The sequence below is a fragment of the Manis javanica genome, chromosome 13, assembly GCF_040802235.1.
Source record: "Manis javanica isolate MJ-LG chromosome 13, MJ_LKY, whole genome shotgun sequence".
In the NCBI taxonomy this organism is placed as follows: Eukaryota; Metazoa; Chordata; class Mammalia; order Pholidota; family Manidae; genus Manis; species Manis javanica.
Genome location: NC_133168.1, coordinates 28606460 through 28626061, shown reverse-complemented (window position 1 = coordinate 28626061; position 19602 = coordinate 28606460). Strand labels below are relative to the sequence as shown.

The 19602-nt window shown below is 35.6% G+C and overlaps 1 protein-coding gene across 1 annotated transcript in view; it reads right to left on the bottom strand.

Annotated features, from left to right (window-relative positions):
* The window catches only part of ME1 (malic enzyme 1), a 256822-nt gene that overhangs the window by 47152 nt on the left and 190068 nt on the right, over positions 1-19602 (bottom strand). Inside the window, exons 7-9 of the mRNA XM_037004920.2 lie at positions 9067-9176; positions 2768-2865; positions 919-1032 (exon numbers count right to left, since the gene is read on the bottom strand). Coding sequence (XP_036860815.1) covers positions 919-1032; positions 2768-2865; positions 9067-9176 — 322 coding nt within the window. The remainder of the gene's footprint in view (positions 1-918; positions 1033-2767; positions 2866-9066; positions 9177-19602) is intronic.

Below are 19602 nucleotides of genomic sequence, written 5' to 3'. Positions count from 1 at the left end.
AAGTAAGTATGACATAGCACTATTATAATAAATGAATGATAAAACACATCACTGTCGTAAATAATGCTGTAATAACATCCTCAAACATGAAACACTGTACACATCTCTCTCTCTACAGGATAGAGTCTTAGGATTGAAAACACTGGGTCAGATGCATGAAATTATAAAGGCTCTGGATATACAAAGAACAGTTTCCAGAAGGTTTATACACATTCACATTTGTTTCTATATTAAGTTCCTAAAGACACCACTTATTTCACAGTTATTTTTAAAATTCATCTTCATATAGAAAGGGAATTTACATATATTTTTATAGGATTTGATGAAAGAGTGATAGATGTGCACAGATGGCAGAAGTAATAACACTTTATAACTGTGTAGCAATATGGTCACCAACCTACTGTTCTTAGTTCTCCCAATAACCCCATGAAATTGGTACTATTATTTCTATCATAGCTGGAGAAACAAAGTCAAGCAAGTTAACATTGCAATAACTCATTTATTAAAGCTCTTCTCAGGAATTCCCATTCAAATCCTCAAGAATCTGGTTGAGAGAAAGTAGCTATTCCATTTTTTTCCTCCTTTCATTTAGCTACTATGCAATTTGACACATATCCCTTCATAAAAGGAGTTATGCCTAGGCTCCATCTGTATCAGTATTAAATTGCCTCACTTGGAAATTAATTCAAGTGAACTGCAACCCATAGAGTTGGATGGAGCCTACTTGCATCACGGGCTGGTTCTATAACTGAGATATAGTTTTCTCCTTTATACAGGAAAGTCTCAGTATTATTGTATGACATGTCTTTGAACAACACAGTGTTGGGGTGGGGTGAGTAGGAATAGTATTGGTCTTTCAGATGGGCATCCAGAATGGCACACTGATTTTTATTCTGGTTAAAAGCGATAAATTCTTACCTTAACTATTAATCCTTTTGAGTCAACCAGCCATATTTTCTTTATCGCTTTCTCTTTTGGTAAGCCTTCTTTTTCCATGGCCATTACAATCAGGTGTGCAATCCCTAAGGCAGCCTGAGTAAGAAGTTATATAAACAGAATTTTTTAAAGTTGCTCTACATAATATCGACAAGAGTTACATCTCACCCCGTTTTATCTTTGTTAATCAAGTACAAAATTGCTCCAGCTATTGACCTAAAGAGTTATATTCATTCATTTATACTGGAAGCCAAGTATTTTTGTCACATCTGGGTTAAGCTAAATGACAATTACTCTTCTTATTCCAACGGAACCACTATTATATGGCTTGCTATTTTTATTTCGCCACAGATAAAGCAGTGATATCCTTGATTGTCAGTATCTTCAATTCTGTTAATACAATTAGGTTCGCTCCAACAACAAAACATTGAATTTAAAATAATCAATTGGTCAACCTTGCTCATTGGACTGTATTGTTCATTGCTGGGCTCAAACTCCTCTAACTGAATTTGAAGAATGAAGCCTACTCATTTGGATGGGAACTTGACCAATTAGGCAATAGAAAGAAGTACATAAAATCTCTGTTCCCAAGCATTTATTTACTATCATAATTTAGAAAAAGAAAGCACTATAAATTTCTTGCAAGATTAGAATAAACAACTTCTTTGGTATTTGATAAATTTGGGGATAACTTGTGAAATTTCCAAAGCCTCTTCAGGGTCAAACATGTACCGGTTTTCAATCACCCAACCATGAATGCCTCTGAATCGCTGAGTATGGAGAATGGGCCTGTGCCATTCATCAAAACCCTTTAGAAAATCAAGTAAGTTTATTAAAATTAAGTGCAGCATGTAACAATCATAGAAACAAAAAATGTCAAATTTTAGTGAGCTATGACTTAGCCTTGATTTTTATTTCAATGTGAAAATGGATTTGTGATTTACATTCTGAATACTTTCACATGCTTGTATCTTGGTGTTAATTCTGGTTTCATGTATTTTGTTTTATTTTAAGAATAAGTAAAATCAAAACCAACAAAATATACAGAATTTCCACCAGTGTGATACATTTATTCATATTCATATTAAATTTAAAAATTTAAAGCTTCTTAATATATATACAACAAAGTATTTCTTCATTTATTACATTCTATAACTCTAAACAGATTTTGCTAGTTTTCTCACAAGGAACTCAAATTCAACTGACATTTTAATTTCTATTTTGAGGTGAAAACTGTAACTACAGTCTAGTTTTATTCCTTTAAATGATAAAAATACAGAAAAGATAACAAAACAGTGTGATTTTGTCCAGCTGCCACCTTTTTCCAACATAAAATTTTTGGTTCTTGTGCATTTGAACAGTTATAATGCACAATGAATCTCCAATTCAAAACATTTTTTTCTTAAAAACTTGTATATATTTATATATGTGTATACTGAATTGTAAGTCACATTAAGAAAATTTTTGTATGTGACACTGGAGGATACTAAAAGTTAGCATCAGTTAAAGTAGCTTAAAAACTGAAAATGATCAAACATTGGAAATCTCTTGTTCCTGTATGACACCTTAAGAATGCATAGCAAAAACAATAGCACTATATAATACTCTTCCAAAGGGATAACTGTGAAAATACCTCTATAACTCTAGATTAAAGTTCCCTAAGAAAAATTAGTATGCCTCAATACTCAGTTTGGGAACCTTTTCATAAAATCTGTAATTGCAATATAGTAAAAATTTGAAAAAATACCTCAAACTTCAAATTAATGAAAAATTAAAAAGAGTTCTATATGCATTAGTTTAGGAGAACAGAAGTATTACTTAAGACAGGTACCTCTCCAGCTCCTTGGAATAGTATGGTTTGATCAGACAGTTTCTTTTTGGTTATTCGCAGAGCTGCAAGGATGCCTGCGACGGCAACAGATGCTGTTCCTGAAACAAGTGATGAATATCCTTGAGCAATTCTCAAACAGATCCTGCCATACTCTGAGTCTCAAATCATTATTCATACCCTGAAATCATTACACAACAGGTTACCTGGTACAGAAAGGCAATCCACAGTTGTGTGATCCCATGCTTTCTATAAGGTAAAATTCTCAGGCTATTAACACCGATATTTTAAGATATCAGCTTACTGCTATTCCTGACTTTCAAAAGTGAAGATTCTGTGGCTAAATTTGGTGATGCATGGAGTTTAGATTCTTATGTGGATTCCAGCTTAAATTGTTTACTAGCTGAATGAATTTACAGAAATTATTTTTTATATCAGTGTCCTGAACTGTAAAATAGTTGTACTGTGTGAGGTAAAAGACAGTTATTGAATGCTATTAGATTCTAATACTAATTACTAATTAGTTTTGGGGTTCTGAAATCTATTACCAATCCCTTCTAAACAAAGTAGGCACATAGTAAATGCTTCCTGATAATGGTGTTGGTGATAATGATGTTTTTGATACATTTGGAATTTAACATTTTAAGTGTCAACTTGAAAAATTAACAGTTAATAGAAATTAAAGTCTGCTGTTATTGCATTCTCTGATTGGCTTCCTACCTATGATAATCATTGGTAACAAAAGTGCAGGACAAACTTAATGTAAAACATATTTAGGATAAAAACTGAATTTTCCTCATCATATTTTGTGGTCATTAGAGATTTCACCAGTTCTAACTTTATTACTTTTCCATATAAGTTTTCACAGATCACCAAGCTTTGAACATAGTTACACAGCTCAATTTCTTTATGGTTCATGTCTGAAATAAAACTTTTCAGCTTCTTAAAATACTTCCCACCTATGCCTGTATTTTACTCCTCTACAGTAACATTCTATTACAATGATTCCTAGACCACTTAGCTAGGTAAGTAAAGCCCAGAGAAACTTTAAACACTCTTATTTGGCAAAAAAACCTAGATTAGGGTAGGTTGGGTAAATGACACAATGATGAAGGGCTATGTATACCAAGTACCAAATAGAAATTAAACATTTCACCATCAGATCATTTGTTATTTCCAATCCTCGGTTTGGTTATTTCTTTTTATAGAATTTGAAAGTGATAAACAAGAACTCAAGAAATGATAATTATTGAATACCTGGGTGTCTCTTTCATGTTTTTATTTATTTATTTACTTATTATTATTAAGGGATCATTGATAAACAATCTTATAAAGGTTTCACATGAGCAACATTGTGGATATTACATTTACCCACATTATAAAGTTCCACCCTAAAACCCCACTGCAGTCACTGTCCATGAGCATTGTTAGATGCTATAGAGTCACTACTTATACTCTCTGTGCTATACTGCCTTCCCTGTGATGCCTCTACATTATGTGTGCTAATCATAATGCCCCATAATACCCTTCTCCATCCCTCCCTACCCACCACCCACCTCCTTGAAGTGTCTACTTCTTGGAGTCTGTGAGTCTGCTATTGTTTTGTTTCTTCAGTTTTGCTTTGTTGTTACACTCCACAAATGAGGGAAATCATTTGGTATTTGTCTTTCTCTGCCTGCCTTATTTCACTGAGCATAACACCCTCTAGCTCCATCCATGTTGTTGCAAATGGTAGGATTTGTTTTCTTCCTATGGCTGAATAATATTTCATTGTGTATATGTACCATTTCTTTTTTATCCATTCATCTACTGATGGACACAGGTTGCTTCCATATCTTGGCTATTATAAATAGTGTTGTGATAACATAGGGTGTATATGGCTCACTGAATCTGGGATCTTGTTTTCTTCGGGTAAATTCTTAGGAGTGGAATTTTGGGTTAAATGTTATTTCCATTTTTGTTTTTTGAGGAACCTCCATATTGCTTTCCACAGTGGTTAAACTAATTTACATTCCCACCAACAGTGTAGGAAGGTTCCCCTTTCTCCACATCCTCACCAGCATTTGTTTCTCCTTGTCTTTTGGATGTTGGCCATCATAAATGGTACAAGGTGATATCTCATTGTGGTTTTAATTTGCATTTCTCTAATAACTAGCAATGTGGAGCATCTTTTCATCTGCTGGCCATCTGAATTTCTTCTTGGAGAAGTGTGTGTTCAGATCCTCTGTCCATTTTTTAATCGGGCTACTTGCTTTCTGGGTGTTGAGGCATGTGAGTTCTTTATAAATTTTGGATGTTAACCCCTTATTGGATAACCTGTCTACAAATATATTCTCCTATACTGTAGGATGCCTTTTTGTTCTATTGATGGTGTCCTTTGCTGTACAGAAGCTTTTTAGATTGATGTAGCCCCCATTGGTTCATTTTTGCTTTTGTTTCCCTTACCCAAGGAGATGTGTTCAGGAAAAAATTGCTCATGTGTGTATTCAAGAAATTTTGCCTATGTTTTCTTCTTTGAGTTTATGGTTTTGTGACTTACATTCAGGTCTTTGATCCACTTCGAGTTTATTTTGTGTATGGAGTTAGACAGTGATCCAGTTTCATTCTCTTGCCTGTAGCTGTCCAGTTTTGCCAATACCAGTTGTTGAAGAGGCTTGTCATTTTCCCATTTTATATCCATGACTACTTTATCATATATTAATTGACCATATATGGTTGGGTTTATATCTGGGCTATCTATTCTGGTCCATTGATCTATGGGTCTGTTCTTGTGCCAGTACCAAATTGTCTTGATTACTATGGCTTTGTAGTAGAGCTTGAAGTCGGGGAGCATTAATCCCCCCAGCTTTATTCTTCCTTCTCAGGATTGCTTTGGCTATTTGGGGTCTTTTGTGGTTGCATATGAATTTTAGAACTATTTGTTCTAGTTCATTGTAGAATTCTGTTGGTATTTTGATAGGCATTACATTGAATCTATAGATTGCTTTAGGCAGGATGGCCATTTTGACAATATTAATTCTTCCTATCTATGAGCACAGGATGTGTCTTCTTTAATTTCTCTCATGAATGTCTTGTAATTTTCAGGATATAGGTCTTTAACCTCCTTGGTTAGGTTTATTGCTAGGTATTGTATTCTTTTTGATGTAACTGTGAATGGAATTGTTTTCCTGATTTCTCTTTCTTCTAGTTCATCATTAGTATATAAGAATGTCACAGATTTCCATGTATTAATTTTGTATCCTGCAACTCTGCTGAATTCAGTTATTAGTTCTAGTAGTTTCAGGGTGGATTTTTTAGGGTTTTTTATGTACAACATCATGTCATACTTACAATGTCATGTTAGAGAATAGCCATTCCAAAGAGACTCTTATGAAAAGAAAAATCTTTTTGCAACTGATTTAAAATGACTAGAGGATCTTATTCTTTTCACTTGAATTTGCTGAATTCTGATGGCTTCCAGATTATATAATTAAATGTCCAATTTCTTAATTGATTAAACTCACACATATTTTGTAGTTAAAAATAATTTATAATTAGAATGTATTAAGGTTTAAATAAATTTTGAACCAAAATCTGTGACTTAAGATTATTTTAGATCATTACATATATCTTTAAAATCAAATACCTTTCATAAAATACTGTCTTTAAATATTAAATCTGTTAAAAAAGAAAAATATTCTATCAAGGATCTGGTGTAAAAACATTTACTTACATAGTAAGACTGTAATAACTACATAATTATTTTTGTTGGTACTGGAATGCAATTTCTACTCCCACAATGAGGAAAATATTACATTTGTCAGAAAAATGGTAAAAACATAAGGTTGAAAGGGTACAACAGAAACAGATGGGGAAGATGTGTCATTAAGAACACTACTTTGGAATGGAGAAGTGCACAAAATGGTTTCGCCACTTATAGTCAGAACCCAAATAACTTAACAAAAAGTTTTCTCTGGTCAGAAATTAGAACCTTTTTTCTCACACCTGTCTTTTTGCTGGCTAAGGCAGTAACACTTTAAAACTCCTATGTGTAAATAGGTAGACTATGTGTGCAAATTATATTTTAGGACAGATCAGTTGGGGAGAAAAATTAATGTCTCCATGCTGGTGACCTTCTGGGGGTAATATTCTTCTGTGGGTCCTCAGGACAGCACTACATGCAGTGGTCATGTGCTTGCTTGGCCCAGGCTTCCTGCCTCAGAGTCCCTGTGCTCCTGACTAATTTTTATGCAGCCCAGGACTTGACCTCTAATTCTTGGCTTTAGTTCATAGGAATTCTGATCCTAATTCTTAAATGTTCATTTTGTATGATGATTTGGATTTAGCATTCTTGTTCTTAAACTGAACTATGATGCCTATTAATTCTGCCTAATGACTCCAAATCATGTAATACTGGTCTTTAATTTCTATATAAACATTTCTATGGGACCCACAAAATCAACAGAATATTAAAGAAAGGACACTATAGGTTTGTTCAACAATTAACTGGTGGTTGGTTATTTTAGAGATCCCTGAAAAATGAATTGATTTAGAGATACCAATATACAAAGCCCATGCTTGCAACATCAAGGCACTCTATCATTGTACATTGTATCTTCAAGTTAGATTTATAGCACATTTAAAATTAATCTTGAATTCCTTTCTGAAATCCTTGAATATGCACTCTCAGGAATAAATAGTCAAAAAGAAACAGTACAAAAAAGAAAACAAGGCTGAAATAATATAACTATCTTTGTCATGAAAATGGCACTAAAGTAACAATGTAATCACATCACAAAGGATTTGGAATAAAGAAAATTCCGACCAATTATTTTAGTGTGCATCAAAATGTATAAACAGAGTCATCATTTTTAAACACATTATATTTACATAGCTGTCATACTAAAGAACTTGTACATAGTGAATTTTAAAAATTGTGTTTATAAAATACATTTCAATTGAAAGGGTATTTTCATGAATAACTATTTTATCCTCAATATAAACTCTATGAGAGAAACATTACCATCCCCATTTTACATTAACAGTTTTCCTTTGACTACCTCATTTCCCATGGCATTTACCTTATTCCACTTTGGCCACCTTCCTCTTTAGTTTCACCTTGGTGCTTACCATTACTCACAACTAATCCTTCTTGTAAACACTACACCAGAGCACCGCACACAGGTCTATAACCTCTTACCTTTCCAGTTCATTATTTAAGTATCCTCATCATACCTATTATTTACCCTGATGGGACAACCTAGGCCCTTTTGCCCTGTCTGTCCATGTGTGTATCTTTATTTTCTTTCCTACCCAGCTAAGTGCTGTGGTCACCACTTAACCTTAGCACCTACACCGCTGCCTTTTCTTCACACAAATACGGTAAGATATCCAGCATAGATAAATGCAACTGTCCATCATGACCTTGTCTATCACTAAACTCTTGAATTCAAGCTGCTCAGCCTGGTGCTATGATATATTTATTTGTGGTATTCAACTTCAAATGAATCCTCAGCACCCACTACTGAATCCTTTGTGTTTCATAGTCATTGGCTCTCTAGTTCCCTACATAGCACTTTTTCAGACCTCTTTCATTCTCATCAAACTTCTGATCCTATCTTTTGTTTCAAAGGAAAAGAATAGAAGCTATTTCAAAACTTTCTGCCATAAATGAGAAAATTTAAAACTCGGAGAAGTTAAGTAAATTGATCAAAATCCACAGCTAACAACGGTCAAATCAAATCAGTCTACATGTTACAATGTCTCTCATTTTATTTTTCTGTTACTACCTTGCCATCAGTTCTTCAAGGCAAAAACCTAGATTCCACCTTTGGTTCTTTCCTCGTCTCATCTTCAACAACCATCAGCTGTCTATTTCTCTCTGACTGGCATTTTCATAGAACAAAGTACCATCATCATATATTTGGATGTCAGCAATAGCCCTTAAATTTGCTCCCATTCAATATATTCTCTACACTGAAAACAATGTATATTGCTCCAAAATGCAAACCTTCCTTGACAACCTAACTCCTCAAACTTTCACCAACTCTTTCAAATTTAATCCTTTAGATGTTGGCAAACTCTGTAAATGGCCAGAAAGTAAATACTTTAGGGTTTGTGGCCAAATGATGTCTGTTCCAGACTTAACTCTGCCACTTCATGTGTATATATATATATATATATATATATATATATATACACACACACACATTCCTGGCATTTAAAAGGTATCTACTATACATTTATTGAATTTGATTCATTACAAAATTATGAACTAATTTCAGGACATGTTCTTGATCTATATGCAATGAAAACTTTATTACCTTGAATATCATCATTGAATGTGCAATACTGGTTTTGATACTTGCTCAAGAGACGAAATGCATTTATATTAGCAAAATCTTCAAACTGAATAAGACAATTCATGCCATACCTATAAGAAAAAACATTCACATTTGAAGAGGTTAATGAAATAACATTTTTAAACAAATCTTTAATATTAGCCTATAGAATAGGCAAAACATTTTTCTTTCAATGTTGCTTATTTTACATTGCTTATCCTGCTACTTATTTAGTATAAATATGTAATGCAATGTCTGTTCAGCAAATGTTTACTTTTACCACATGCTTACTACAAAAGAAAGCATTATGTTGGCTGACACTGTGAAATAATACAAAGATGGCAAAAATATGGTCTCTACCATCAAGAAACTTAAAACTTAGTAGAAACTAAGATATTTTGAAAAAAATGAAAAGGGCATGAAAAGTAATGCAAAAGTGGTATAGATAAAGAATTATAGAAGTTGAAAAGACAGATACATTTCTGGCTGGGATCACAGACCAGGTAACAACCAAACTGAGTCTCAATAAACAGTTACTGAAAAGTAGAGACATAGGCTTTTACAAGCTAAATAAATAGCAGAAGCAAAATAGTTGAGATGAAAGTTGGGGAGGAAAAAACTTCAAAAAATGGCAAGAAGCCCTGTTTAGGTATAATGTGATACAGATTAGAGTGTAGTGAAAGAAAAGGTGGGAATTTTCTGTCGGAAATCTTAGAATTCTAGTCTAGGATCCTCGTTTTTATTTTACAGTAATGGCCAAACACTGAAAGGCTTTAAGCTTTGAGGTATACAAGATGGGTTTTTATTTCTGAAATTAACTTGCTTGCCTCTCTGTTCTTATGATCATCCATCCACTTACCCATTCAAAGTAAAAGGAATTAACATTAGTGATTTCCCAGAGTAGGCCCCGCAGCCACAAACAACCTCACTCCTATGCATTCATGGAATCTGACTCAGCTAGACCCGCATTGCCGCCCTGTCTGCTATTCCTTTGTTTGTGCTTGGCCAGATGCCACTTGCAGTACGCTCTCTGATTATTCCTAACCTTCCCCAATATTTGTAAATCTTCAATTCCTCATTTCTCTCTTCCTGGCACAGTAAGGGCACAAGGCATGATCTCCCCCAAATGTCCTCCCCCAGGCCCTCTCCCCACTTCTCTGTCATTAGCTCTGTTCTTCAGGCATCGGTGGACAAGGCATTTGCTCCTCTTCCTGTCAAGCCATCTTACTGTTGGCACCCACTTTCTCATCCCTTTCTCAAGTAGTTCCCCCTCCTGCATTTACAGCTCCTTCTTCTGCACAATTCCTTCCTCTTATCTGAAAACTGAGTTTGAGTCTCTTATTAAAGGGAAAAAGTCCTCTCTTGACCCCATGCTTTTCCTATGCTTTCCATTTAATGAGCTGGAAATTGGGGTTGTAGTTTCTTTATTTCTCAGTTCCCTATAGTTTACCATCTGTCCTTACTACTCTACTAAAATTGTTGTTCTAAAGTTAAAATATTTCCTGACTAAAAATCCAATGAACACTACACTCAATTTATTAGAGCTATTTCCTGCACTGCCACTAATTCTGTTTGTTTTTCTTGAACCTCTATTCGCCAGACTTTTGTGATAATCATATTTTCCTGTGCCTTCTTCTAAATCTCTGATCATTTCTTCTTTCTCCCTTGTGGAATTCTCAGCACTTAAACATCGGTGTTTCCCATGACTCTGCCCTTGGCCTACTATGTGAGGTGGGATGGGGTGGGGTGGGGTGCGTATCCTGACAGAATCTCAATCATGCTTATGGTTTTAATCATCAACTATATGTACTGACTCCCAAATGTATATTTCTAGTCTAACTCCTGTTAACTTAGACATTGATATCCTATGTCCAGCTGGATAATTTTACTTGAATGTACCTCAAACTGAAAAATCCAAATTAAACTCATTTATATTCCCACAGTTACCTATAAAAGCTCAACAAATATTTGTTGGATGAATGTAATTAATAGATAACTCAATGTACAACTTTAAGATGAGGAAAGTCTTGGGCTCCTGGTAAATCAGGAAGGGGAGATTTGCCCTCAGGTCTGCCTGAGAATAATATGGTAGAGTTTGATGTTTAAGGTAGGCTTTAAGTTTACAATAGATTCTTTTCTATTATACTGTAGGTTATTATATATACCTTTAAGTACGTACCTTTGAAAACACTGAAAACAGGACTAAAAATAAGGTGTCTTATAACAGAAAGGTTTTGTAAAACTTAATCAGAATAATAGACTAGTGAGAAGACCTAACAGTTATTAGAGGCTACATATCATTGCAAGCCAACAGTTAGTAAGTTAACATAAGGCTTCAAAGCACAGATTTCATTTTTTAAAGTTCTTGGTGACCCTACTTCTTCATGGTGAAATCTAAAGACTTAAACCAACACCTCCTTGTAGATCATCCATTTTATATTTCCAACCTAAATCTCTTATCTAAACTCAATCATTTTCATAGACCATTTCCAAAACCAAGCACAGACTCTTGCATCTCAACTTCAACAATTTTTTTCTATGGTAAAGGCATAAATTTCCATGTGTCAGAGACCAAGAGATTGAAGCTATCATTTTACTATACTTGTTTTTACGCATAATATTCAGTTAATTACCATATTCTGTCTTTTCTGGTATTTAAATATTCTTGTAGATAAAGAAATTACTCTTGCTCCTGCTCAGAATACAGAAAGTCCCCTACTGGCCACTCTTGTTCTAGCCTGTCTCCTTGGGTCTCTGAACCACGTGAGGCACAGCCAACAGACACTTGTGCAACAGCCCCCTCGGGCTCCTCCAGCGCTCAGTCACAGAACCGACTGTTCCGGTGACGACATCCAGATCCGTAAACTCAAGGTTCATAATCCTATGTGACGTTTTCAGTCGCTTTATCTCTCACCATATTCCACCCTAAGTGCTCTCCCCAGCAGGCTCACTTCTTCCTTTGCTCAAATACCTATTATCCATCTCCTTCTCATTTTCATTAATGCCCTGCCATTCCAAATCATGTTCCTTCTTGAAAAACTTGCTCAAAAACTACTTTCTCCTTGAAACTTTCTCAACCTTTTCCAGTCCAAGTAGTTTTTTTTTTGCTTTTTAAAAATATTTTGGAAATATTTTCTATACTACTTATGTTGGGTCTAAACTGCTAATGCATAGATACCTCATCAACTAGATTAAAAGATTCCTGAGAGACTTAAAATTCTTTCATATAGCACTATTTTAGTATAGAGAACATAATGTTGACATAATATGTAAGCAAAAATTTGTTTCATTCAATAAGAGTAACTGCTTAACATCTGCACTACTTAATACCACATCTACCAGCTGCTTTCAGTGAGTTGCATCAGACTAGGCTTTTCCAATTATTTACCCAAATTCCAAAAGTTCTTAGCATTTTGTATTTTTTCATTCTAGTTCAAAGAAAGTATACCTCTTATAGTATTAAAACAGATGATGTGATTTTTATTCCAGAACTTCTCTGTTTTAGAAGAAATAAAATCAAGTTCCTTTCATGTTGATTTTTAAAGAGCACTTTACAGATATTTTCAATATCAGTTTTATTCATAAAAATAAAAAGGTTAGCCTAGTCATCACTTAGTACTGTAAGACTTTAAAACAAATTTCTCTTTTGGTTGAATTCTCAAATACAAATGGGAAGTTCCAAGTGTAAATCATGATAATTCTTTTAACTTTTCTTCATATTTCACTGTTCCTTCTTTAAAAATATTTTCTACAGTTACCTGAGAAAACAAATTTCTGTGAGACTTCTATTTTTTCCATCAGCATTTAAAAATTCTTTCCCTCATTCCTCTTTTCCTTTAATTTCTATCAATGTCCTTTTAGAAATGTTAATTCTAGAATGTTAATTCAGAAAACTTTCTACAATAATCCATTAGGTCTTCAAAAGACATAATTAATCCAAATAAACAGAAATTTTCCATATGAGCAAAGAATAGCTAATAAATATTAATTAAAAAGAAGAAATTAATGGTCTTAAAGTCCTACTTCCAAGATAGTAAATTCTGAAATGCTCTTTTCTCTGTCCCTAGTGCTGTCTTCCATCTCTCCCATCTTCCATCTGCCGACTCCCGCTCTAGCCCATAACCTGCCCTTCATCCTGACCCTTCCTTCCCCCAGATTCACTCACCACAGCTGCCCCACTGGATGCCAAGGGCAGCTACGTCAGCGGTGCACAGGCTGCCAGCCCGGGCACTCTGTTCCCCTGCTGAGCCACTCCCTCACTCCACCTAGGCAGCACATGAATCCATGCTGTCAACCTCAGCCAGGACCTCGATCAAGCACTTCAACCTTTTGTTTTCATTGCTAATTGGTCCAGAACATGATCCCAAAGCAGCTTTTACAAATCTTTTTTAATTCTCCTTGTCCCATGACTCTTACCAGTCACTACCTCAGTGAGATTAAGGCTGGACAGAGAGAACAATCTTAGCTTTCTCCCTCTCCTCTACATTAAAGAAACTTTGTACTTTTCCTTCTTAATTCCTACACTTTTGAGAAGAAGTTTTACTTCCTTGATGCTAATTTTCTATGGAATTTATTGCTACAAATTTACCTCTCTATATTAACAGCTTCAATTTCTCCACCACTAGTCCCTTCCTGTTTACAATGATTCTCAGGACTCCCTGATTCTGAAAAACACATCCTTTGACCATGATAAAAACAAACCTATAGTTACTTGCCTTTCCTCCCCAACAATGCCAAACCTCTCAGAAGAGAGGATGAAAAACCTTCATTCATTTCTCACTTCTTGTCAATATTATGTCTGCAATTCAGTCTCAAATCACCACGTCCTGATATCACAATGCTGAGGAGGTTCCTCTCCTTTTTTTTTTTCTTTTTACTTTTTAAAAATTTTTTATTAAGGTATGATTGATATACACTCTTATGAAGGCTTCACATGAAAAAAACAATGTGGTTACTACATTTACCCATATTATCAAGTCCCCACACATACCCCAATGCAGTAACTGTCCATCAGTGCAGCAAGTTGCCAGAGATCCACTATGTGCCTTTTCTGTGCTATACTGTTCTCCCCGTGATCCCCCACACCATGTGTACTAAACATAATACCCCTCAATCCCCTTCTCCCTCCCTCCCCACCTGCCCTCCCACATCCCTCCCCTTTGGTAACCTCTAGTTCATTCTTGGCGTCTATGAGTCTGCTGCCATTTTGTTCCTTCAGTTTTGCTTCACTGTTATACTCCACAAATGAGGGAAATGATTCGGCATTTATCTTTCACCACCTGGCTTATTTCACTGACCATAATGTCCTCCATCTTCATCCATGTTGTTGTGAATGGTAAGATTTGTTTCTTTCTTATGGCTGAATAGTATTCCATTGTGTATATGTACTACCTCTTCTTTATCCATTCATCTACAGATGGACACTTAGGTTCCTTCCACATCTTGGCTATTGTAAAAAGTACTACAATAAACATAGGGGTGCATATGTCTTTCTGAATCTGAGAAGTTGTATTCTTTGGGTAAATTCCTAGAAGTGGCATTCCCAGGTCAAATGGTATTTCTATTTTTAGTTTTTTGAGGAACCTCCATATTGCCTTCCACAATGGTTGAACTAGCTTACATTCCCACCAGCAGTGTAGGAGGGTTCTCCTTTTTCCGCATCTTCACCAGCATTTGTTGTTCTTAGTCTTTTCAATGCTGGCCATCCTTACTGGTGTAAGGTGATATCTCATTGTGGTTTTAATTTGCATTTCCCTGATGATTAGTGATGTGGAGCATCTTTTCATGTGTCTGTTCATTGACCATCTTAATTTCTTCTTTGGAGAACTGCCTCTTCATATCCTCTCCCCATTTGTTAATCGGGTTATTTGCTTTTTGGGTGTTGAGGTGTGTAAGTTTTTTGTATTATTTTGGATGTTAGCCCCTTGTCGGATTGGTCATTTACAAATGTATTCTCCCATACTGTAGGAAGCCTTTTTGTTTTGTTGATGATGTCCTTTGCCATACAAAAACTTTTTAGTTTGATGTAGTCCCATGAGTTTATATTTGCTTTTATTTCCCTTTCTCGAGGAGATGGGTTCAGGAAGAAGTTGCTCATGCTTATATTCAGGAGATGTTTGCCTATGTTGTCTTCTAAGAGTTTTATGGTTTCATGACTTACATACAAGTCTTTAATCCATTTCGAGTTCACTTTGTGTGTGGGGTTAAACAATAATCCAGTTTCATTCTCTTGCATGGAGCTGTCCAGTTTTGTCAACACCAGCTGTTGAAGAGGCTGTCATTTCCCCATTGTATGTCCATGGCTCCTTTATCATATATTAATTGACCATATATGGTTGGGTTTATATCAGGGCTCTCTAGTCTGTTCCATTGGTCTATGGGTCTGTTCTTGTGCCAGTACCAAATTGTCTTGATCACTGTGGCTTTGTAGTAGAGCTTGAAGTTGGGGAGCATAATTCCCCCTGCTTTATTCTTCCTTCTCAGGATTGCTTTGGCTATTTGAGGTCTTTTGTGGTTCCATATGAATTTTAGAACAATTTTCTCTAGTTTATTGAAGAATGCTGTTGGTATTTTGATAGGAATTGCATTGATCTACAGATTGCTTTAGGCAGGATGGCCATTTTGACAATATTAACTCTTCCTAGCCATGAGCATGGGATGTGTTTCCATTTATTGGTATCTTCTTTAATTTCTCTCATAAGTGTCTTGTAGTTTTCAGAGTACACTCTTTCACTTCCTTGGTTAGGTTTATTCCTAAGTATTTTATTCTTTTTGATGCTATTGTGAATGGAATTGTTTTCCTGATTTCTCTCTCTGCTAGTTCATTGTTAGTGTATAGGAATGCCACAGATTTCTGTGTATTAACTTTGTATCCTGCAACTTTGCTGAATTCAGATATTAGATCTAGTAGTTTTGGAGTGGATTCTTTAGGGATTTTTATGTACAATATCATGTCATCTGCAAACAGGGGCAGTTTAACTTCTCCCTTGCCAATCTGGATGCCTTTTATTTCTTTGTGTTGTCTGACTGCCATGGCTTCCAGTACTATGTTGAATAGAAGTGGGGAGAGTGGGTATCCTTGTCTTGTTCCCGATCTTAAAGGAAAAGCTTTCAGCTTCTTGCTGTTTAGTATAATGTTGGAAGTGGGTTTGTCATATAGCCTTTATTATGTTCAGGTACTTGCCCTCTATACCCATTTTGTTGACAGTTTTTATCATGAATGGATGTTGAATTTCATCACATGCTTTTTCAGCATCTATGGAGATGATCATGTGGTTTTTGTCCTTCTTTTTGTTGATGTGGTGGATGATGTTGATGGATTTTTGAATGTTGTACCATCCTTGCATCCCTGAGATGAATCCCACTTGATCATGGTGTATGATCTTCTTGATGGATTTTTGAATTTGGTTTGCTAATATTTTGTTGTGTATTTTTGCATCTATGTTCTTCAGGAGTATTGGTCTGTAATTTTCTTTTTTTGTGGTGTCTTTGCCTGGTTTTGGTATTGGGGTGATGCTAACCTCATAGGATGAGTTTGGAATTCTTCCCTCCTCTTCTGTTTTTTGAAAAACTTTAAGGGGAATGGGTATTAGGTCTTCACTAAATGTTTGACAAAATTCAGTGGTGAAGCCATCTGGTACAGGGGTTTTGTTCTTAGGTAGGTTTTTGATTACTGATTCAATTTCATTGCAGTAATTGGTCTGTTCAGATTTTCTGTTTCTTCCTTGTTCAGTCTTGGAAGGTTGCATTTTTGTAGAAAGTTGTCCATTTCTTCTAGGTTATCCAATTTGTTAGAATATAATTTTTCATAGTATTCTCTAATAATTCTTTGCATTTCTTTGGTGTCCATAGTGATTTTTCCTTTCTCATTTCTGATTCTGTTTATGTATATAGACTCTCTTTTTCTCTTGATATGTCTCTATTTTATTTTCTCAAAGAACCAGCTCCTGCTTTCATTGATTTTTTTTCTAGTGTTTTATTCTTCTCAATTTTATTTATTTCTGCTCTAATCTTCATTATCTCCCTCCTTCTACTGACTTTAGGCCTCATTTGTTGTTCTTTTTCTAGTTTCATTAATTGTGAGTTTAGACTGCTTATATATATGGGATTGTTCTTCTTTCTTGAGGTAGGCCTGGATTGCAATATACTTTCCTCTTAGCACAGCCTTGGCTGCGTCCCACAGATTTGGTGGTGTTGAATTATTGTTGTCATTTGTCTCCATATATTGCTTGATCTGTTTTTATTTGGTCATTGATCCATTGGTTATTTAGGAGCATGCTGTGAAGCCTCCATGTGTTTGTGGGGTTTTTCATTTTCTTTGTATAATTTATTTCTAGTTTCATACCTTTGTGATCTGAGAAACTGGCTGGTACAATTTCAGTCTTTTTGAATTTACTGAGGCTCTTTTTGTGGCCTAGTATATGATCTATTCTTGAAAATGTTCCATATGCTCTTGAGAAGAATGTGTATTCTGTTGCTTTTGGGTGTAGAGTTCTGTAGATGTCTATTAGGTCCATCTGTTCTATTGTGTTGTTTAGTGCCTCTGTCTCCTTACTTATCTTCAGTCTGGTTGATCTGTCCTTTGGAGTGAGTGGAGGGTTGAAGTCTCCTAGAATGAATGCATTGCATTCTATTTCCCCTTTTAATTCTGTTAGTATTTGTTTCATATATGTGGGTTCTCCTGTGTTGGGTGTATAGATATTTATAATGGTTATATCTTCTTGTTGGATTGACCCCTTTATCATTATGTAATGTCCTTCTTTGTCTCTTGTTACTTTCTGTGTTTTGAACTCTATTTTGTCTGATACAAGTACTGCAACTCCTGCTTTTTTCTCTCTGTCAGTTGCATGAAATATCTTTTTCCATCCCTTCACTTTTATTCTGTGTACGTCTTTGGGTTTAAAGTGAGTCTCTTGTAGGCAGCATATAGATGGGTCTTGTTTTTTTTACCCATTCAGTGACTCTATGTCTTTTGACTGGTGCATTCAGTCCATTTACATTTAGGGTGATTATTGATAGGTATGTACTTATTGTCATTGCAGGCTTTAGATTTGTGGTTACCTAAGATTCAAGGTTAATTTCCTTACTATCTAATAGTCTAATTTAACTCAGTTAAGATGCTGTTACAAATACAATCTAAAGGTTCTTTTCTTTTTCTCCTCCTTTTTCTTCCTCCTCCATTCTTTGTATATTAGGTATCATATTCTGTATTCTTTGTCTATCCCTTGATTGACTTTGGGGATAGTTAATTTAATTTTGCATTTGCTTAGTAATTAGCTGTTCTACTTTCTTTACTGTGGCTTTATTACCTCTGATGACAGCTATTAAACCTTAGGAACAGTTCCATCTATGGCAGTCCCTCCAAAATACACTGTAGAAATGGTTTGTGGAAGGTAAATCCTCAGCTTTTGCTTATCTGGAAACTGTTTAATCCCTCCTTCAAATTTAAATGATAATCTTGCCGGATAAAGTTATCTTGGTTCCAGGTCCTTCTGCTTCATTGCATTAAATAGGTCATGCCACTCCCTTCTGGCCTGTAAGGTTTCTGCTGAGAAGTCTGATGTTAGCCTGATGGGCTTTCCTGTGCATGTTATCTTATTTCTCTCTCTGGCTGCTTTTAATAGACTGTCCTTATCCTTGATATTTGCCAATTTTTTACTATATGTCTTGGTGTTGTCTTCCTTGGGTCCCTTGTGTTGGGAGATCTTTGGATTTCCATGGCCTGAGAGACTATCTCCTTCCCCAGATTGGGTAAGTTTTCAGCAACTACCTCCTCAAAGATACTTTCTATTCCTTTCTCTCTCTTCTTCTTCTTCTGGTATCCCTATAATGCAAATATTGTTCCATTGGATTGGTCACCCAGTTCTCTCAATATTATTTCATTCTTAGAGATCTTTTTTTCTCTCTGTGCCTCAGCTTCTTTATATTCCTCTTCTCTAGTTTCTATTTCATTTATCATCTCCTCCACCATATCCAACCTGCTTTTAATACCCTCCATTGTGCTCCTCAATGATTGGATCTCCAACCTGAATTCATTCCTGAGTTTTTTTATATCTTTCCATACCTCCATTAGCATGTTGATGATTTTTATTTTGAACTCTCTTTCAGGAAGAGTCAGAAGGTCCATGTCATTTAAATCTTTTTCCAGAGTTGTGTTAATTTTACTCTGGACCAGGTTCCTTTGGTGTTTCATATTTGCATATAGCGCCCTCTAGTGTCCAGAAGCACTACTCTGGAGCTGCTCAGGCCCTGAAGCAACGTCAGGAGTCACAGGGGAGCGGTATCGGTGCCTGGGGGAAGGAAAGAGCTATTTCCTGCTTACCAGCTGCTATGCCTGTCTCCACTGCCTGAACCAGTGGGCCAAGCACACAGGTATAAGCTTTTGTCCCAGAGCATCCAGATATGGATCCCTGCTCTCCACAAGCAGCTGGAATCTCAGTCTCTCCAGGAATTCTGCCTGTATTAGCTTTCCAACCACGTAATCAAGTGAGTATCATGAAAGCACCATGAAATGTAGGT